The sequence below is a fragment of the Salvelinus fontinalis genome, chromosome 15 (assembly GCF_029448725.1).
Source record: "Salvelinus fontinalis isolate EN_2023a chromosome 15, ASM2944872v1, whole genome shotgun sequence".
Classification (NCBI taxonomy): Eukaryota; Metazoa; Chordata; class Actinopteri; order Salmoniformes; family Salmonidae; genus Salvelinus; species Salvelinus fontinalis.
Window position 1 is genome coordinate 44,756,710 of NC_074679.1, and position 21,689 is coordinate 44,778,398.

The 21,689-nt window shown below is 44.1% G+C and overlaps 1 protein-coding gene across 2 annotated transcripts in view; it reads left to right on the forward strand.

Moving 5' to 3' along the window:
* Positions 1 to 21,689, forward strand: part of si:dkey-288a3.2 (protein phosphatase 1 regulatory subunit 37) — a 67,593-nt gene that overhangs the window by 8,474 nt on the left and 37,430 nt on the right. For both annotated transcript variants that reach the window (XM_055863956.1, XM_055863957.1), the window contains exons 4-8: positions 1,173 to 1,273; positions 1,445 to 1,564; positions 2,997 to 3,144; positions 10,226 to 10,381; positions 10,818 to 10,930. In XM_055863956.1, the coding sequence (XP_055719931.1) occupies positions 1,173 to 1,273; positions 1,445 to 1,564; positions 2,997 to 3,144; positions 10,226 to 10,381; positions 10,818 to 10,930 (638 nt within the window). The remainder of the gene's footprint in view (positions 1 to 1,172; positions 1,274 to 1,444; positions 1,565 to 2,996; positions 3,145 to 10,225; positions 10,382 to 10,817; positions 10,931 to 21,689) is intronic.

Here is a 21,689-nt window from a genome sequence, read left to right on the forward strand (position 1 = left end):
TGAAATGTTTGATCTAACTTTATTTACGACATAGGGTATGATTAATACGATATTTTATACAGTGAGTGGTGTGGTGCTTGTTGAGTGTAACACGAATGACTATTACAACCGTTATAACAGTGTAAGATTGCAATATTACAATACTAGAAAGTTTGTAGCCCGAAAGACATCACATTCCAGTACATTATACAGATTATTTCTAAGTAGCCATCGGTTTACTGTAACATACATTTACAGTACCAGTAGAAGTTAATCACTCCTCTGATGTTGTGAAGCTTCAGTTGGGGGTTAACCCCTGCCCCCCTTTGATGAGTGTAACAGGAGAGCTGCCACCCCAGTGGGGATGTGTGATTCCAACATGGGGTCATCTTGTTCCCCCCCTCTCAGTTGTCACGCACTGATGACATCACACTGGGTTGATGACACCCTGCATTAGTTATTATCTTCCCCAACACAGAGGGGATTAGATAGAGGGGATTTCAGTTCCTCCCCTTCCTTGCGGTTCTCCCTGTTCCTACGGTACAGTTAAGTGATTATTGTTTAAACATGTATTTTATTTTATTTTACAAATGATTATGCTAATGATGAATAAAGGAGGATGTGTGTGAGCTGTGAGACAGCGATGTGCTGTTTGCTCCCTCCCTTCGCGGTCATGGAGATAAGAGTTTATGAGGAGAAGGAAGGAAGGAGCTAGGGCCTCTAAGAGAGGCGGACTGATGCTGCGGCCATCAAAGTCTCTCTCTTTGTTCAAAAGTCATCTGGTGTTGAATAATCAGACACCCTTTGATTCATGACTGGGAGGGAGGGAGGGAGGGAGGAGGACAGTGGATGGGATCTTGTTAGAGAGAGAACGTCTTTCGCCTTTTAACTCTGAGTCGTCGCATCACACTGTGCACTAACTACCAGTCACATAATCTGCGGAGACGCTTTTCTTCTCTCAGAGCTTACTGTACAACTTTAATTCAGAAAGTAAACAATTGCACAGATAAAGAGATGATTTAGGTTTTCTAAAGGAGGGGTAGGAGGGGAAGGTTGTTTTGTGTGCTCTAGCCTCCCTGAGTTTCCTAAAATTCCAATCACAAAATAACATTGACTCCTGACTGGGGACATGGCAATCTGACTGTTAGCAAACAGTCCCAATTATCTTCTGTTTGATTGCTTTCCCTACTCAGGTGAGCGATTAGACCCCCTTTCCTGCGAGGCTCTGGAAGTCATACTGAAATCACTGAGCTTTGATTTCATCAATCTGCAAGCGGCAGAGCTGGAGGAAAATGTGAGTTTTATGAGCAAAAACTTTATTTTTTTCATTTTTACTTTCCAATTGGGTTTTGTATTCAGCTGTCCCTGTGTATCGGATTTCACTCTCCATCAAAGGAACTGGGAACTCCATTACTATTTTGCTGTTGAATTTAAACCTCGCTCCCTTTTTCTTTTTTTCTTCCAGGGAGCATCATCCTTGCTGGATATGATTTTGTATTATGAATCTACCCCCCATCTTGACATCTCTGACAACACCAGCATGGGGATATCTGGTTGGAAGGCCCTCTCTCATTTGATAAAGCAGGTACATGCAGTTCAGTGTAATGTGTTTCTATGTGTGGATTTAGGCCAGGGGTGAGAGAGTGCACATACTATAGGAGGGAATGTATTCCAGAAGTAAGACGAGTGAGTATTGAGGGCAAAAAAAGTATATTCAAGTTCAGCAGTTCCCAGAGAAGCTGCCTAGCTTTGTTAGCTAACACACATGCATGCACACAATCGCGCACGCACGCACGCACGTGCCATTACCCCCCAGTCAGTACCTCAGACTTCATTACCATGGGCATCTGATTAGCTAGCAGAGCCAGGAGAAAAGTTATTTCTGAAGGCCTGCCTGCCAGCCTGGTCGTGTCCTTGGGGTGATAAACCTCTCAGGGCCCAGGGCAGGACTCAAAGTATGCAGGGAAAATCTTCCCAAGCATCTTACGTTAGCTGACTGTGTCTGAGAGACAGACAGATAGGCAAACAGATGAGGGATCTATAAGTCATTTGCCAATGACAAAATAAGCCCAGATGACAACCTCTACCATTCCTTAGAGTTTCAGAGTGCTAGATGGAATCGGATAGTTATAGTATACATTTATTCCAATGTTTGTTCAATTAGTGATAGTTCTTAGATGAAAGAGAGGTGAGGTTTTGCCTCGTGGTGAAATGGACTTCAAGGGTGAGACCAAAAGCCGGCTCTTAGGCAGTATTACTCAAGATCAATCAAAATCACCTTGGTGTAGAGCGAGAGATGGAGGATGCAGCAGGGGAGAAAAAATCTGGACACGTTTGATGTGCCGACCAGACGGACGGAGAGATGGCGGGGGGGATGGAGACTAACAATGGCCCCCAGACCTGCCGCTCTCCCTCCGTCACTCAGGACTGTTTTCTTCTCATCCTTTTTTGATATTCTTCCTCTCCTCTCCTCCTTCAGACGGGCTAGTGGTTGCTGAGGAGAGGTGATGCATGGAGGCCAGTCCCCACCAGGGACGCAGCCTAGCCCTTCAGCCACACTCTCTCTCTGTCACTCTCTCCACCTCTCTCGTTCTGTCAGTCAGTGTTGTTTTGCCTTACTGGCATTCCCCTCTTCCTCTAGTGTTTGAAGGTGAGGTAGAATAGGGAGTTCAGTCCACACTTAGGGCACGGCCTAGCCCTTCAGCCTCTCCTCCCTCCCTCCCTGCCATCTTTTTCTGACAGGTTCTGGAAGTGTTTGATCAGAAGTAAGGTACAGAGGGCAGTCCATAACCTAGCATCTCAGACCCTCACTCTCTCTTACACGTCTCTCTCACTCTCTGTCCCTGTCATACCCTGTCCTTCCCTCCATCTCAGTTTTTTTCCATCCCCTCAAAGTTTTGCTGACTTTCTCTCCCTTTATCTCTGTCCTCTATCTCCCCACCCCTCTCTCTCTCTCTCCCTCTGTCCCCCGCCCTCCCCCTCTCTCTGATGAGATCCTTGTGTTTGTCTCTCTGTAGAGTGTGTGTCTGTTGAGGCTGGATGTGTGTAACGTGGCCCTGCTACAGTATCCAGCCCAGGTCCTGTCAAGAGCCCTCCTCAGCAGCAGACTCACCGTGCTACACCTCCAAAGCACCTGCCTCAGCGGCAGACCCCTCTTCACGCTTGGTATGCCCTGCACGTATGCATAACACCTACACACACAGCTTTGTTTTAGAGAATTATCAGGACTTTTTGGGGAGTAAAAATGTGTTCCCATTCAAAAATCTATTTTCCATAACTCTAACCTTAACCCCTAACCCTAACTCTTAAACCCAAATGCCAAACCTAACCCTAAAATAGCATTTTAACAAATTCAGGACATGGGAAAAAAAGTCCTGACCTTTCCAAAATATTCTTATTTTCCTACCTTGTCAGGACATTCTGGTGACTTGTCAGGACATTGTGGTCCTGATAAGGTAGCGAAACATGTACAAATACACACACACACGCACAGTCTTGTACAACTAACCTTGTGGGGACACACAATTCAGTCCCATTCAAAATCCTATTTTCCCTAACCCTAACCTTAACCCGAAAACCTAACCTTAAAAAAAGTCCCCATTTGGTAACATTTTAGTTTGTTTACTATTCTTGTGGGGACTTCTGGTACCCACAAGTATATATAAACATATATACACACACACACACACACACACACACACACACACACACACACACACACACACACACACACACACACACACACACACACACACACACACAATCTGTTATTTCTGAGTTCTTCCTCATGGCCTGATAGGGCTCAGTAGTATCTCCTGTGTGTGTGGGTGTGTGTGCGTGCGTGACTGCATATATGTGTTTCTGTGTGTCTGTGTGTATGTGTGTGCACTCGGTGTTGTCCATGCTTGGCCGTGGCCAACAGGAACAGATGACGGAGGACAAGGAGCGGAGGAGCAGATTTTGGCCCCGTGACCCTCACAGTGGGACTGGCCCGGGATTAGATGTCCTAATCTTCAGCCTGTCACTTTACACACCGCCGCACCGATCCACACCGTCACCGTGGCCAGAGACACTATCCTCTCTACCTAGGACTTTCTGTAGCCAGGTACGAGGACCAGTAACCAGGCCTCAGAACAGTTATTTCCCCAGGCATCAGGTCTTTCACCAGAGATGCTAAACTCATTTTGCCCCGCATTTGGTCTTCACCGAGGTCCAGAGTGCCGCACTTACAATTAATTGTATTTCCTCTGTCAAAATGTGCAAAAAATAATACTTTATCCATCGCTTTTTTCCCCTCTAAAACCCCCATACCCCCAAAAAATATATTACATAAAACATTAGGAACACCTTCCTAATATTGAGTTGCACACCCAACTTTTGCCCTCAGAACAGCCTAATTTTGTCACGGCATGGACTCTACAAGGTGTCGAGAGTGTTCCACAGGGATGCTGGCCCATGTTAACTCCAATGCTTCCCACAGTTGCGTCAAGTTGGCTGGATGTTCCCTTTGGGTGGTGGATCATTCTTGATGCAAATGGGAAACTTTTGAACGTGACACAAACCGGTGCACCTGGCACCTACTACCATACGCACTTAAATCTTTTGTCTTGCCCATTCACCCTCTGAAGGGCACGCATACATAATCCATGTCTCAAATGTTTCAAGGCTTAAAAATTATTCTTTAACCTGTGTCCTCCCCTTCATCTACACTGATTGAAGTGGATTTAACATGTGACATCACTAAGGGATCATAGCTTTCACCTGGATTCACATGGTCAGTCAATGTCATGGAAATCTCAGTTTATAATGTTTTGTACACTCAGGGATTTCACCATAAGGCCAATGGTGACTTTGCAGCATACCACCCTGCATACCACTGCTGGCTTGCTTCTGAAGCTAAGCAGGGTTGGTCCTGGTCAGTCCCTGGATGGGAGACCAGATGCTGCTGGAAGTGGTGTTGGAGGGCCAGTAGGAGGCACTCTTTCCTCTGGTCTAAAAAATATCCCAGTGCCCCTGGGCAGTGATTGGGGACACTGCCCTGTGTAGGGTGCCGTCTTTCGGATGGGACGTTAAACGGGTGTCCTGACTCTCTGAGGTCATTAAAGATCCCATGGCACTTATCGTAAGAGTAGGGGTGTTAACCCCGGTGTCCTGGCTAAATTCCCAATCTGGCCCTCAAACCATCATGGTCACCTAATAATCCCCAGTTTACAATTGGCTCATTCATCCCCCTCCTCTCCCCTGTAACTATTCCCCAGGTCGTTGCTGCAAATGAGAACGTGTTCTCAGTCAACTTACCTGGTAAAATAACGGTTAAATAAAATAAAATAAAAACGGAGTTGAATGGCTGTGATAGGAGACAACTGAGGATGGATCAACAATATTGTAGTTACTCCACAATACTAACCTAAATGACAGAGTGAAAATATGGAAGCTTGTACAGAATACCATTTTTCCAAAACATACATTCTGTTTGCAACAAGGAACTAACATTAAACTGCAAAAAATATGGCAAAGAAATGAACTTTATGTCCTGAATACATAGTGTTATGTTTGGGGCAAATCCAACAGCACAACACTGAATAGCACTCATCATATTTTCAAGCATGGTGGTGGCTGCATCATGTTATGGATATGCATGTCATCGGCAAGGACTAGGGAGTTTTTAGGATAAAAAGAAACAGAATAGATTAAGAACAAGAGTTGCTTACCAAGACGTCATTGAATTTTCTTGAGTGGCCTAGTTACAGTCTTGACTTATATCAGCTTGAAGATCTATGGCGAGATTTGAAAATGGCTGTCAACCAATGATCAACAACCAACTTGACAAAGCTTGAAGAATTTTTGAAAGAGCAATGTTCAAATATTGTACAATTCAGGTGTGCAAATCTCTTAGAGACTTACCCAGAAAGACGCACAGCTGTAATCGCTGCCAAAGGTGATTCTAACATGTATTGTATTGACTCAGGGGGTTGAATACTTAACTAATCAACTATTGTTTAATTTTCCAATCATATTTGTCTTTCTTTGTCTTTCACTTTGACAGATTATTTTGTGTAGATCGTTGACAAATGAAATCCATTTTGACTCCACTTTGTAACACGACAAAATGTGAAAAAGTCAAGGGGAGTGGATACTTTCTGAAGGGACTGTGTACATATACAGTACCAGTCAAAAGTTTTAGAACACCTACTCATTCCAGGGTTTTCCTTTATTTTTACTATTTTCTACATTTTAGAATAATAGTGAAGACATCAAAACTATGAAATAGCACATATGGAATCATGTAGTAACCAAATAAAGTGTTAAACATATCAAAATATTTATTATATTTGATATTCTTCAAAGGAACCACCCTTAGCCTTGATAACAGCTTTACACTCTTGACAATCTCTCTCTCAACCAGTTTCATGTGGTAGTCACATGGGATGCATTTCAATTAATTGTTAAAAGTTAATTTGTGAAATTTCTTTCATTCTTAATGCGTTTGAGCCAATCAGTTGCGACAACTATGGTTACAGAAGAAAGCCCTATTTGGTAAAATTCCAGGTCTATATTATGGCAAGAACAGCTCAAATAAGTAAAGAGAAACGACGGTCCATCATTATTTTAAGACATGAAGGTCAGTCAATAAGGAAAATTTCAAGAACTTCGTCGTTGAAAGTTTCTTTTAAGTGCAGTTGCAAAACCTATCAAGCGCTATGATGAAACGCCACAGGAAAGGAAGACCCAGAGTTACCTTTGCTGCAGAGGATAAGCTCATGAGAGTTAATTGCACTTTAGATTACAGCCCAAATAAATGCTTCACAGAGTTCAAGTAACAAGAAAAATGATTTAAGGACAACAAAGTCAAGGTATTAGAGTGGCCATCACAAAGCCCTGACCTCATCCTATAGAACATTTGTGGACAGAACTGAAAAAGCGTGTGCGACCAAGGAGGCCCACAAACCTGACTCAGTTACACCAGCTCTGTCAGGAGGAATAGGCCAAAATGCACCCAACTTATTATGGGAAGCTTGTGGAAGGCTACCCAAAATGTTTGACCCATGTTAAACAATTTAAAGGCAATACTACCAAATACGAATTAAGTGTATGTAAACTTCTGACCCACTGGGAATGTGATGAAAGAAATAAAAGCTGAAATAATGTCACGGCCGACGAATGAAGAGTACCAAAGCGCAGTTTGCTGAGCGTACATATTCCTTTTATTAGGATGATGCAATCAAAACAATAAACAGTACAAAAACAACCGTGAAGCTTAAGGCTATGTGCCACAAACAAAGTTAACTTCCCACAAAGAAAGGATGGAAAAGGACTACCTACGTATGGTTACAGCTGTCCCTGATTGAGAACCATACCCGGCCAAAACATAGAAATACAAAATCATAGAAAAACTAAACATAGAATGCCCACCCCAAATCACACCCTGACCAAACCAAATAGAGACATAAAAAGGCTCTCTAAGGTCAGGGCGTGACAAATAAATAATTTGTTCTACTATTATTCTGACATTTCACATTCTTAAAATAAAGTGGTGATCCTAACTGACCTAAGACAGGGACTTTTTACGGGGATTAAATGTCAGGAATTGTGAAAAACTGAGTTTAAATGTATTTGGCTAAGGTTTATGTAAAATTCCGACTTCAACTGTATTATACAGTATTGTGCAAAAGTTTTAGGCAGGAGTGAAAAAATGCTGTAAAGTAAGAATGTTTCAAAAATAGACATGTTAATAGTTTATATTTATCAATTAAAAAAATGCAGAGGTGAGTGAACAGAAGAAAAATCTACATCAAATAAATATTTGGTGTGACCACCTTTTGCCTTAAAAACAGCATAAATTCTTCTAGGTACACTTTTTGAAGGAACTCGGCATGTAGGTTGTCCCAAACATCTTGGAGAACTAACCACAGTTCTTTTGTGGATTTAGGCAGCCTCAGGTGCTTCTCTCTCTTCGTGTAATCCCAAATAGACTTGATGATGTTGAGATCAGGGCTCTGTGTGGGCCGTACCATCACTTCCAGGACTCCTTGTTCTTCTTTACGCTGAAGATAGTTCTTAATGACATTTGCTGTGTGTTTGGGGTCGTTGTCATGCTGCAGAATATATTTAGGGCCAATCGGATGCCTTCCTGATGGTATTACATGATGGATAAGTATCTGCCTGTACTTCTCAGTATTGAGGAGACCATTAATTCTGACCAAATCCCCAACTCCATTCACAGAAATGCAGCCCCAAACTTGCAAGGAGTGCTTCACTGTTGCCTGCAGACACTCATTCGTGTACCGCTCTCCAGCCCTCCGGTGAACAAACTACCTTCTGCTACAGCCAAATATTTCAATTGACTCATCAGTCCAGAGCACCTGCTGCCATTTTCCTGCACCCCAGTTCCTGTGTTTTCGTGTATAGTTGAGTCGCTTGGCCTTGTTTCCACGTCGGAGGTATGGCTTTTTGTCCGCAAGTCTTCCATGAAGGCCACTTCTGACCAGACTTCTCCGTACAGTACATGGCTGTGCCAGGGTCCCACTGTTTTCTTCCAATTCTGAGCTGATGGCACTGCTGGACATCTTCCGATTGCAAAGGGAAGTAAGCATGATGTGTCTTTCATCTGCTGCAGTAAGTCTCCTTGGCCGACCACTACGCAGTGGTGGTCCTCAACACCCTCAACGTTGCCCGTTTCTTTGCTTCTGCAAAAGAGTTTGGACAGCACATCTGGAAACCCCTGTCTGCCTTTGAATTTCTGTGTGGGAGAGACCTTGCAGATGCAGTATAACTACCTTGTGTCTTGTTGCCGTGCTCAGTCTTGCCATGGTGAATGACTTTTGACAAACTCACCTTGTTATCTGAGTTTTATTCCTCCTACACAGCTGTTTCTGTTTCAGGTAATACTTGTGTTTCAACCTACATATTGAATTGATGATTATTAGCACCTGTTTGGTATAATTGTTTAATCATACTCCTGACTATATGCCTACAAAATCCCCGACTTTGTAGGATTTTTCACACCTGCTTAAAACTTTTGCACAGTACAGTACATTTTTTACTCACACCAGCCACAGGCTGGACTGAATAGGCTCGCAGGCCGGAGCAGTATGTTTGACACCCATATGTCACCCACAAGAGGCCAACACTGCCCTTCAGCACACAGCATTGGACTTCCAATAAAGGGACTGGACTTTCCCTTACAATAATATTACCTTGGTCAGGAGCAAGATATACAAATACCTTAATTTATTTTTGAGAATTTTACAGGTTATGTTGAGGGGTATTATAACATTTACTTCAATCATATTTCTGTAATTTACTAATTTGTTTTTTTAATCATTTTTACCATGAGGCCTTTAGCCAAGTACAGTTTAAGGTTAAGATGAAAGCTTTCACCAATGTCACACCCTACGGCTCCATGGTGATGGCTTTGGTCCTGCTGTCCTTGGACAGTGACCTTCATCGATTGGCTGGTGTTTCATCTCTGGGACGTAACCGTGACGACCGAGGGAGGTGTTCCTCTTCTGTGAGCAGCAGGGGGCTGGGCCGGTGTACTCTAGTGATCAGGGAGGAGACAATGACCTGTAAATCTGTAAATGAGCCAGAGGAAGAGACAGGCACATACACGTACACGCTCTTCCTTCTCACCACTGAGACAGAGACCCTATCTCTTTAAACCCTCCTGGATCCTTTTGATATTTTTGGGCCGTGCATCCAGCCTCGTCGCCCCTGCCTACCCCCCTGTCCTCCCCCGTTCGCTTCCATCCTTCTCTGCGGGGGGCCCAGCTGTGGATCATTGCCTTCGATCGAAGGGGCCCTGATTGCGGCGCGCGACGGGCCGTGCGCCGTGGAGTCGTCCAGATCAATCCAGCGATCCCTCCATTTGGTTCCCACTGTGCATGATGACAATGTTGGCATTCCACATGCAGCCCAAAGGGCCTGATCAAATCTACTGCATCGATCCGCTAAGGCTGGGCTGCGTGACAACCCACCAATGCACACACAGACACACACTTCACTGTACAATTTACCGAGAGATAGTGTGCAATAAAATTATGCTTTGAAATATTTTTGGTAGAATAATGGGAGATTTGTGCTTTTGAGAAACGCTAGTTGACTCTTGAGAAATACTATAAATACAATGGTTTAGTCTCAAACGTTCTTAAGCTAAAGTAGGTTATTTATTAGACTAGCATGATTCTTTACCATCAAACCAAACTTTACTTAAAAAGTAATATTGCTTTGGTTTCTTTGTCCATAGTGGCTGCTCTGAAGAGCAACAGAGCACTCCGGGAGCTGTACCTGTCCAACAATAATCTGAACAGCGAACAGGACTCTATGCAGTTAGGAGACCTGCTCAGATACAACAGCTCAATCACTACTCTGGACCTCAGCAACAACACCATAGCAAACTCAGGTGCACTTAAAGAACATATTCAGTATGAAACAGTACCAGTGGAGGCTGCCGGAGGGAGGACGGCTTCTAATAATGGCTGGAACTGAGCGAATGGAATGGCATCAGACACATGGGAACCATGTGCTTGATGTATTTGATACCATTCCACGTATTCCGCTCCAGCCATTACCACGAGCCCGTTCTCCCCAATTAAGGTGCAACCACGCTCCTGTGAACAGTACCATCACTATCCTGGACCTCAGCAACAACACCATAACAGACTCAGGTGACGGTCCTGGTACTGTCAAAGAACAGGACCATTTTCACTCTGTATCACTCACAGAGATTGAGGTAGCAGCAAACTGTTAAATTCCCCTTGTCATTTATGTAAGCCCTTTAGGACTAGCCTAGTGCACTGTAGTCTTGTGTTTCATCTCTCTTTTCTGGTCTTGTGCAGGACTGGAGGAGATCTGTGAAGGTCTGAGAGGTCAGACAGATGGACTGAAGGTTCTGATTCTATGGAACAACCAGATCACTAACAATGGACTGGTCCATCTAGCCAAAGTTCTGGTGAGGAACACAGATCTTATGTTGATCCTGTATCAGAAATGAGCTGTGTTGATCCTGGATTACCATTTAGCTCAACCCTTAGCCTTTGACTCAGATTTAGCCTTTCCCTTTAGCAACATAAACTGCACCTTTGTCATTTGAGTGGTGGCGATTTGGAAATCAAAGGGGTATACATTAAAAGCCTTGGCCCACTGGTATATTCAAAGAGAACTCACCCAGGCCAAAAATAAAGTGCCCCTCGCTCTCTCCGTTCTGCCACCACCAACAGTTTGATTAAATAATAGATATGTGTTTAGAAGTGGCTATCATGCTGCCTGCCACTAAGAAGGAGAAGTAGAAGTCTTGGCAAACCATAATGACGATAATTAGGCCAATGGCTGGTCTTGTCAAATATGACACAGGAAAAGCTGTTATTAACCTTTCTCGTTTGTTGTATTTCTCTTTTCCTTTTGTCCTCTGGGCTGTCTCTGTTGGAAGAGATAGACAACAGAGTGAGAGCGGGTTATTTGGGTCGGACATGGAACCACTTGGTGTCACAGAATGTAATTGGGTTGTAACGTTATCCAGAACACATTTACGTTATCCAGAACACATTTAGTGTAGTGACAAATCACTATACAGTATAACTCCCTTTTTCTGTGAGTTTTATATTTGTTATTGGTATAGGTACTCCGGTTTTAGTTCCTCTTTTTAGGCATTTATTTGTCAATTTTTGGTTTTTAATGGACTAGGTCAAGGATACTCTACTTTTTGAGAAGGTCCGTTCACACAAATGTCCTATCTGGCAAATTTTTTGATGGATATTGTCATTTATCGGCGGAGTAGTAAACCACCACCTCACGACCCAAACTTTTCACACCCCTCTTTTTGGCGGAATGATTTTTTAAACCGCTTTTAAGCTAATTTCTTCCAACTCTACACATTTATCCATGTCTTATGTGTGTTCATATGATACCTGAGCGACTCAACAAAATCAATGGGAATCAAAGCTGGCCTTGATAACTACAAGATTTAGATAGGTAAGTTAGTTGGTTAGCCTAACTAACATGGGCTAGTTATACATAGATTATAAATAGCTCTCTAAATGAATGTCTTAATGACATAAGAGGAAAGCTGCCATGCACTACAACATTTACAAATTGCACCTTGTACATTCTACTAGTACAACTCTCAATAACAATAAATTGAAAGCCCGACTGAGTTGTAAAAAAAAGTTGTTTTTAAGTTGGGATCTGCGGTCCATACCAACCCCATTCTGGGTCCAGATTCGTACCGCGGTCCGCCTGTTGAGTATGGCTGGACTACATCTTCACAATTTATAGTTCTGGGTGTTCACTCTGTTTAATCCACTTGTTTTGTCATCTGAAACCTCAAAATCTGTCTTAGAATTTTTGGTTTTAACTGAAGCCCTGTATTGTGTTTTCCCCAAAGCTCTCTTCTCCAAACCTACAGTGGTTTACATGCGACAGGCCTCATCCATGCTTGACTCAAACCCTCAAACAACCAGTCAAGTCTTTAATTGGTCGCTATTATCCCCTGCGTTCCCCTTCAAGCATCTCCTCTCTCTGGGAAAGGTTTCAGTCGTCCATCGGACGTGTCGTGCCTCTGTGTATCCCTCTCCCCTCTGCACATCTCTGAGCTGGCATTAGCACAGACACAGCAAGGGCCTCTTGAGTGTGCCACACACACACAGCGAGGGGCTCTTGAGTGTGTTTGTAGTCACCACTGTACAAATTAACTCTGAAGACGCACTTCCTCAGGTCTGCAGTTGCCAGCATCTTTCCACCCTCGCATTCATTCATTACCTCCTCAGCCGGGTGACCAAAGGAGTGGAACGGGGGTGGCAATGAGGTACGCTGGTGTATCGCTCCTCACTCTGACTATAGTATACTATAGTATTCGTGTTATTGCGGATATGACCGTAGTATATTATAGTGTTTTTGCTGACATGACTGTAGTATACTGCAGTGTTTACAGTAAATACTGTACAGACATGTTTGCAAAAACACTACAGTAGTCTCACGATGCCATACCTCCAGAATCACGTCATGGTCACGCCTCTCTTGGAGGTCTGGAGAATTTGTTTTGCAAAAACATTTTGAATGGCCCGCTGGCTCCCAACGGCAAGATTTGATTGGATGTGACATTTCAAGAACCCTCCCCCACACATACCCGTAGAAGTGGTGCTGTGTGTTATGTGCACCACTGTTTACCGTCCGGGTAATTGTTGCCTATGCTACTTTTAAGTGCTAGTTTTTAAGTTATAACTGTCGCCCACAGTTATGTGATTTACATTTAGTGAAATTGAAAGTGGATTACGCTGGTAAAGTCAAACATCACAATATGGTCAATACCTCTGGTGGTACACTTTTTTTTTACTAAATAGTTTTTTCCCTCCATTCATCCACATGGCTGCTGGCGGCGCTTTAATACGACCAAAAATATTGTGAATATTGTCCATTATTTTATTTTTTTGAGCCAGTGGGAGAACCTATTCAAGTAAGTAAATACATGTTTTTAAATGTTAATGTATTATTAGCTAGCTGGCTGGCTACAGTAGGCCACTTTGTAGGCTAACTCAACTGAGCTGCTAGCTAGCTAGCTTGACACACTGTTTAGCTAAGTGAATTAAAATGTCATTAGCTAGCTATCTTGATGTAATCATTGTACATTGTAAATTAAAAACAGTCTCCAAATGCATTTGTAGATAACAGCCATGGAAGAGGGTGACATTGTAGTTCCAGCTGTCAGTAAACAGAGAGTGTAGGCTACTGGACAGGGCAGGTATCTTTGTGGGATGACATTATGAAAAGTGTATCCAATTCCAGTCCCCAGAGGGGAAAACTTTGAGGACAGAGATATAATAGTAATATATTATTTAGTGCTTTCTAATTTGAGTATATCTGTTTGCCTGTTTGTGATTTTCTTTTTCTGTTCTCAGATATGGAAAGCTGTGAAAGCCTGTTCGCAGATGGAGAGCACTCCCAATGAGTGTCCCAAGAGACTAAATGTATATCCTATATGCCATGGATTATATGTGTAGGCCGACCTATGTTAGCAAATGTTGCATACAAAAATACAGTTCAACATCACACATAATGTATAAACCTAATACATGTCTGCCTACCCAGTAGATCAGGGATCAGTGGAGCAAGATTGTAAGGTGGGTTTTTTGTTCACCTGAAATTATGCTTTAGTAATATTAGCATACTTGTTATTGCTCAATTATCTATTGTTGTTTAGACTTAAGATTTTTGATCTTTACGCATGTGCTTATTGTCACGTTCCTGACCTATTTCTGTTAGTTGGTTATGTGTGTTAGTTGGTCAGGACGTGAGGTTGGGTGGGCATTCTATGTTTTCTGTTTCTGTGTTGGTTTTTGGGTTGCCGGGTATGGCTCTTAATTAGAGGCAGGTGTTTGGCGTTCCTCTAATTAAGAGTCATATTTAGGTAGGCGTTGTCACAGTGTTTGTTGTGGGTGGCTGTCTTCCATGTCTGTGTCTGTACACCACGCAGGACTGTTTACGGTTTGTTCGGTTTGTGTAGCCTATGTTCCTATTCGTGACTTTTTCTTGTTTTATGTAAGTACGTTGTCTAGGTCTGTCTACACCGTTTGTTGTTTTTGTTAGTTTATTCAAGTTCGTGTTTCGTTAATAAAATATGTCTTTTCACTACGCTGCGCCTTGGTTCCCTCAATACTCCTCCTCTTCCGAAGATGAAGAGGAGGAGGACTGCCGTTACAGAATCACCCACCAAAAATCCAGAACCAAGCAGCTTAATTTTGAGCAACGGGGAAGTATACAGGACTTGTGGAGTTGGGAGCAAATATTTAACGGAGAAGGACCATGGGCTAAAGTGAATCACCGTCCATGGGAACAGCTGGAGGCAGCTCGGAGAGTGGAGGAAAAGAGAGAGAGGAACCGGAGTTATGAGGGAACGAGTCTTGCACGGAAGCCCAAAAAGCCTGTGAGTAACACCCAAAAATTTCTTGGGGGGGGGGGGAGGCTAAGAGGTAGTGGGCCAAGGGCAGGTAGGAGACCTGCGCCCACTTCCCAGGCTTACGTGGAGAGCGGGAGTACGGGCAGGCGCCGTGTTACGCAGTAGAGCGCACGGTGTCTCCTGTAGGAGTGCATAGCCCAGTGCGGGTTATTCCACCTCCCCGCACTGGTAGGGCTAGATTGGGTATTGAGCCAGGTGTCATGAGGCCGGCTCAACGCGTCTGGTCTCCAGTGCGTCTCCTCGGGCCGGCATACATGGCACCTGCCTTACGCATGGTTTCCCCGGTTCGCCTACATAGGCCGGTGCGGGTTATTCCACCTCCCCGCACTGGTCGGGCGACCGGGAGCATTCAACCAGGTAAGGTTGGGCAGGCTCAATGCTCAAGAGAGCCAGTACGCCTCCACGGTCCGGTATTTCCGGCGCCACCTCCCCGCCCCAGCCTAGTACCTACAGTGCCTACACTACGCACTAGGCTACCAGTGCGTCTCCTGAGCCCTGTTCCTCCTCCACGCACTCTCCCTGTAGTGCGTGTATCCAGTTCGGTGCCTCCAGTTCCGGCACCACGCACTAAGCCTCCTGTGCGTCTCCAGAGCCCTGTACACACTGTTTCTTCTCCCCCTACTAATCCTGATGTGCTTGCCCTCAGCCCGGTGCCTCCAGTTCCGGCACCACGCACCAGGTCTACAGTGCGCCTTATCCGGCCAGAGCCATCCGTCTCCCCAGCGCCATCTGAGCCATCCGTCTCCCCAGCGCCATCTGAGCCATCCGTCTCCCCAGCGCCATCTGAGCCATCCGTCTCCCCAGCGCCATCTGAGCCATCCGTCTCCCCAGCGCCATCTGAGCCATCCGTCTCCCCAGCGCCGTCTGAGCCATCCGTCTGCAATGAGCCTGCAAAGCCGCTCGTCTGCCATGAGCCTGCAAAGCCGCCCGTCTGCCATGAGCCTACAGAGCCGCCCGCCAGACAGGAGCCGCTAGAGCCGCCCGCCAGACAGGAGCCGCTAGAGCCGCCCGTCAGACAGGATCTGCCAGAGCCGCCAACCAGACAGGATCTGCCAGAGCCGCCAACCAGACAGGATCTGCCAGAGCCGCCAACCAGACAGGATCTGCCAGAGCCGCCAACCAGACAGGATCTGCCAGAGCCGCCAGCGAGCCATGAGCGGCCAGAGCCGTCAGCCTGCCATGAGCGTCGAGAGCCGTCAGCCTGCCATGAGCGTCGAGAGCCGTCAGCCAGCCATGAGCGTCGAGAGCCGTCAACCAGCCATGAGCGTCGAGAGCCGTCAGCCAGCCATGAGCGTCGAGAGCCGTCAGCCAGCCATGAGCGTCGAGAGCCGTCAGCCAGCCATGAGCGTCGAGAGCCGTCAGCCAGCCATGAGCGTCGAGAGCCGTCAGCCAGCCATGAGCGTCGAGAGCCGTCAGCCAGCCATGAGCGTCGAGAGCCGTCAGCCAGCCATGAGCGTCGAGAGCCGTCAGCCAGCCATGAGCGTCGAGAGCCGTCAGCCAGCCATGAGCGTCGAGAGCCGTCAGCCAGCCATGAGCGTCGAGAGCCGTCAGCCAGCCATGAGCGTCGAGAGCCGTCAGCCAGCCATGAGCGTCGAGAGCCGTCAGCCTGCCATGAGCGTCCAGATTCGTCAGTCAGCCATGAGCTGCCCTTCAGCCAGAAACGGCTATATACCCAGAACTGCCCCTCAGTCCAGAGCTGTCTCTCTGTCCGGAGCTGCCTTTCAGTCCGGAGTTGCCCCTCTATCATGATCTCCCTCTCTATCTTGAGCTACCTCTATATTCTGATCTATCCCTCTGTCTGGTGCTATCCCTATGTCTTGATTTATCCCTCTGTCCCGGTGCTGTCCCTGTCATGGATGTTACTAAGAGGATTTTGTGGGGGTAAGATATGGGTGGACATTTTTAGGGGTAGATGGAGGCTGGGATTGACTATGGTGGGGTGGGGACCTCGCCCGGAGCCTGAGCCACCACCGTGGTCAGATGCCCACCCAGACCCTCCCCTAGACTTTGTGCTGGTGCGCCCGGAGTTCGCACCTTATGGGGGGGGTTATGTCACGTTCCTGACCTATTTCTGTTAGTTGGTTATGTGTGTTAGTTGGTCAGGACGTGAGGTTGGGTGGGCATTCTATGTTTTCTGTTTCTGTGTTGGTTTTTGGGTTGCCTGGTATGGCTCTTAATTAGAGGCAGGTGTTTGGCGTTCCTCTAATTAAGAGTCATATTTAGGTAGGCGTTGTCACAGTGTTCGTTGTGGGTGGCTGTCTTCCGTGTCTGTGTCTGTACACCACGCGGGACTGTTTACGGTTTGTTCGGTTTGTGTAGCCTATGTTTCTATTCGTGCGTTTTTCTTGTTTTATGTAAGTACGTCGTCTAGGTCTGTCTACACCGTTTGTTGTTTTTGTTAGTTTATTCAAGTTCGTGTTTCGTTAATAAAATATGTCTTTTCACTACGCTGCGCCTTGGTTCCCTCAATACTCCTCCTCTTCCGAAGATGAAGAGGAGGAGGACTGCCGTTACACTTATTTGTACATTTTGAAGTGATGAAGTGTTGATTCTTTGAAGTGAAGTGTTTAAATTTGTTTTAATTGTTAAACTATTATTCAAAATGAACTTGTCAATCGCATATCACAATTCTGCAATAAAGAGAGGAAGGGGTTCTGTCTCTAATGTGTCTGTGTTGTAGTGCTGAGAGATTAGTGCTTTTTGAGTTCGGTTCGATTATTAAGAAATAATCCCGGTTTTTGATTTGTTTCAATCTTTTTTTTTTCATGACTGCTGAATACCAAATATAAAATCACTTAGGTGGAAATACCTCGCACGAAGCAAATGCTCCTCTAGATCGAGCATTCTTCTGTCTCTTTTACGCAGAAGGCCTATAACACAGGCTGGCCAAGTAGGCATGCAATGGATTATGGCCATTGTAGTTAATTACCACATTTTCTGCGCTAAACTAAGTTGAATATTAGTCTGTTGGCAACCAACTCCCTACTACATCGCACAGTTCTGGCTTGATCTGAATTATCTTTAGAGAAACTTTGCAATATGCGCATTGAGCTCACAGAAAAAAACAGAACGAAATGGAATTCAAATATATATTTTATTTTTACCCCCTTTTTCTCCACGATTGTGTTATTCAAATAATTGAACCGACAGTCAATTAGTTGTTTACTTTTTCCATAATGTCCGTTAATCTCTCAGCGCTACTGTGTTGTATTTTCAAATGAACATTTCCATTTTTGTCTAGTTGTAAGATTTCCAATCTGTTTTATTGATTGTCACCCTCAGTATATCAGCTATCTGAATCCATTTAGCAGCTTATATGGCAGGTATCGCCAATGCAGCCATAGGCCTATAGTAAGATGGCATCTGAAGCAGAGAATAGCAAAACCCACATTTGTTTACATTGAGCTATACATTCTCAATTTAAAATGATACCAGTAGACAATGTATGTGAGGCAAACCATATACCAGATGTTGTACATGGCTTTTATGTGCTGACAAATACAATTGTTTAGTGCAAACCCAACCATCGTAAATGTAGCTACAGTATGAAAATAATGAGATGACAATTTGGCTACAGGAGATGAGTATTACAGGTAACATTTTAGTTCATTCATTTTAGCAATATTGCTTGCAAAATGATTGCTGTTGTTCCCATAGATAGACCCCTTAAACAGATTGCAGTTTTGAAACTGCAATACAAGTGCATTAACTGCAGTTGACTGGTAACTGCAGTTGAAATGCAATTATATTGCAAAAGTACTGCAGTAAAAAATATATATATTGGTTGCAGTATTTGTAGCGTACTGCAGTTATACTGCACTCGACCCTGGATAAGCTAGCGATTGGGCTAAGAAAGCTAACATTGTAGGTCAAAAATATGGTTAACATTATGTTGGCTATATAAGAGAGAAATTTAACTAGCGCGTAAGTTCATTTGCCTAGGTAGCTTACTTCTCAAAACAAACCTCTTTGTAGCTAGCCAGCTACTTTTTTGTCATACTTTAGAAACGTACAAATTTATAATCCTTGATATGGCTAGCATTGTAGACCATTTCTCCCCTCTTGCTGCAGCTTTAGCTCATCTCGAAATGTGAAAACCAGCAATGCATTTGATTCGTGTGACAGGTTTTCAAGTCGTTACTGATTTACACCGGGTTCCAACCCCTCTAGCTGATTTCTGCCATGGAACTTCCCCAGGCTTCCCATTTTAGGGTAGCCTGGTTCACGACGAGGCTATATTTACTGTAGTGTTTTTGCGGACATGACTAGTTACCATAGTGTGTTCGCGGACATGATTGTAGTAACTACCATACTACACCTCAACCAGAAGATAAGACAGGTTGGTGGCAGGACACCTATTCAGTTGAGTCAACATTCTGAGAAATTCAACGGACCAGACAACACCTTAGCAAAAATATAACATTTTTATTAAAATTGTGACATCTAAAACGTTAGACACAGGTTGTAGGTGACAGGTGTCAAACTCATTCCACGGAGGGTCGAGTGTCTGCGGGTTTGTACTTGATTGATGAATTAGGGTCACTAATTAGTAAGACACTCAACACCTTGGGCTTAATTGAAAGGAAAACAAAAACCTGCAGACACTAAGCCCTCCATTGAATGAGTTTATTGGGCATAGAACAGGGTTGTCAAAGGGAAACAGTACAGAAGCAGATATAAAGAACAAGAAAAGTTTATTAAAACTTAGACCAGGTATTCCCAAACTGGGGAACGTGTTTGAACATGTGAATATATATATATATATATATTTTTTTTTAAGCAGTCAATTTATATTTTCCAATGGGGCTATACATTTGAGTGAGTTTTTTTTCTTCGCCTGATTTGCCTCGTTTCACTTGCACAGACATTTAGAAACAAAACATGCCAATTTGAAAAATAAGCCACGAGTTTTTGGAGCGAGAATTAAGATAACTTTCGAGTAGTGAGACTTGTATAAAAGCAACAGACACCATTAATAAGAAGGGTCTAGAAGCATCTTATATGGTGAGCTACCGAGTGGCTAGGACAGGCAAGCCCCATACTTTTGTGGAGGACTTAATTATTCCTGCTACCGCCGATATGGCTGGGACAATGCTGGGGGAAAGGCCCAATAAAAAATATACATACAATGCCTCCATCAAACAACACTGTTTCACGACGCATCAGTGACATGGCAGGAGATGTTTTGAAACAATTACTGCTTTGCATACAAGCCAGTGAATTATATGCGTTACAGCTGGATGAGTCAACAGATGTGGCGGGCCTGGCACAGCTCCTGGTATATGTCCGTTACGTTTATGGGGGGTCAATTAAGGAAGACATCCTCTTCTGCAAACCACTGTAAACCAGGACAACAGGCGAGGATATTTTTTAAGTACTGGACAGCTTTGTGACATCAAATGGACTTTGGTGGTCAAGATGTGTTTATGTTGGTATCTGTACTGATGGCACAAACGCTATGACAGGGAGACATAGTGGAGTGGTAACGTGCGTGCAAGCAGTTGCTCCCGACGCCACTTGGGTACACTGCAGCATCTACCGAGAGGCTCTTGCTGCCAAGGGAATGCCTGACAGCTAGAAAAACGTGTTGGACACTACAATGAAAATGATTAACTTTGTTAAAACAAGGCCCCTGAACTCTCGTGTATTTTCTGCATTATGCAATGATATGTGCAGCGACCATGTAACACTTTTACAACATACAGAAATGCGCTGGTTACCAAGGCGCAAAGTATTGACACGTTGTTTTTAATTGAGAGACGGGCTTAAAGTTTTCTTTACTGACCATAATTTCCACTTGTCTGACCGCTTGCATGATGACAAGTTTCTCACACGACTGGCCTATCTGCGTCATGTTTTTTCTCGCCTGAATGATCTGAATCTTGGATTACAGGGACTCTCCGCAACTATATTCAATGTGTGGGACAAAATTGAGGCTATGATTAATACGTTGGAGCTCTTCTCTGTCTGCGTTAACAAGGACAACACACAGGTCTTTCCACCATTGTATGATTTTTTGTGTGCAAATGAACTCAAGCTTACGGACAATGTCAAATGTGATATAGCGAAGCACTGAGTGAATTGAGTGCGCAATTACGCAGGTACATTCCCAAAACGGTTGACACAAACAACTGGATTCGTTATCCCTTACATGCCCTTAAGTACACTTACCGATATCTGAACAAGAGAGCCTCATCAAAATTACAAGATGCGGTTCTGTGAAAATTAAATTTAATCAGAAGCCACTGCCATATTTCTGGATTGGGCTGCGCTCAGAGTATCCTGCCTTGGCAAATTGTGTTGTTAAGACACGGATGCCCTTTGCAACCACGCACCTATGTGAGAGTGGATTCTTGGCCCTCACTAGCATGAAAACTAAACAGACTGTGTGTGGAAAATTATTTAAGACAGAGACTCTCTTCAATACAACCCAACATTGCAGAGTTATGTGCATCCTTTCAAGCACACACTTCTCATTAACCTGTGGTGAGTTATTCACAATTTTCAATGAATAAATAAGGTTTTATGTAAGATGGTTAAATAAAGAGCAAAACTATTGATTATTATTATATTATTATTTGTGCCCTGGTCCTATAAGAGCTCTTGTCCTATAAGAGCTCTGGTCCTATAAGTGCTCTCTTTCCAGCACATGTGAAGTTTCAAATACTCACATTCATTCTCATGTTTAATAATTGTATCGTATAGTGTGTGTGGCAGGCTTACAATGATGGCAAAAAACAACATTTGAGAGTGAGCTGAC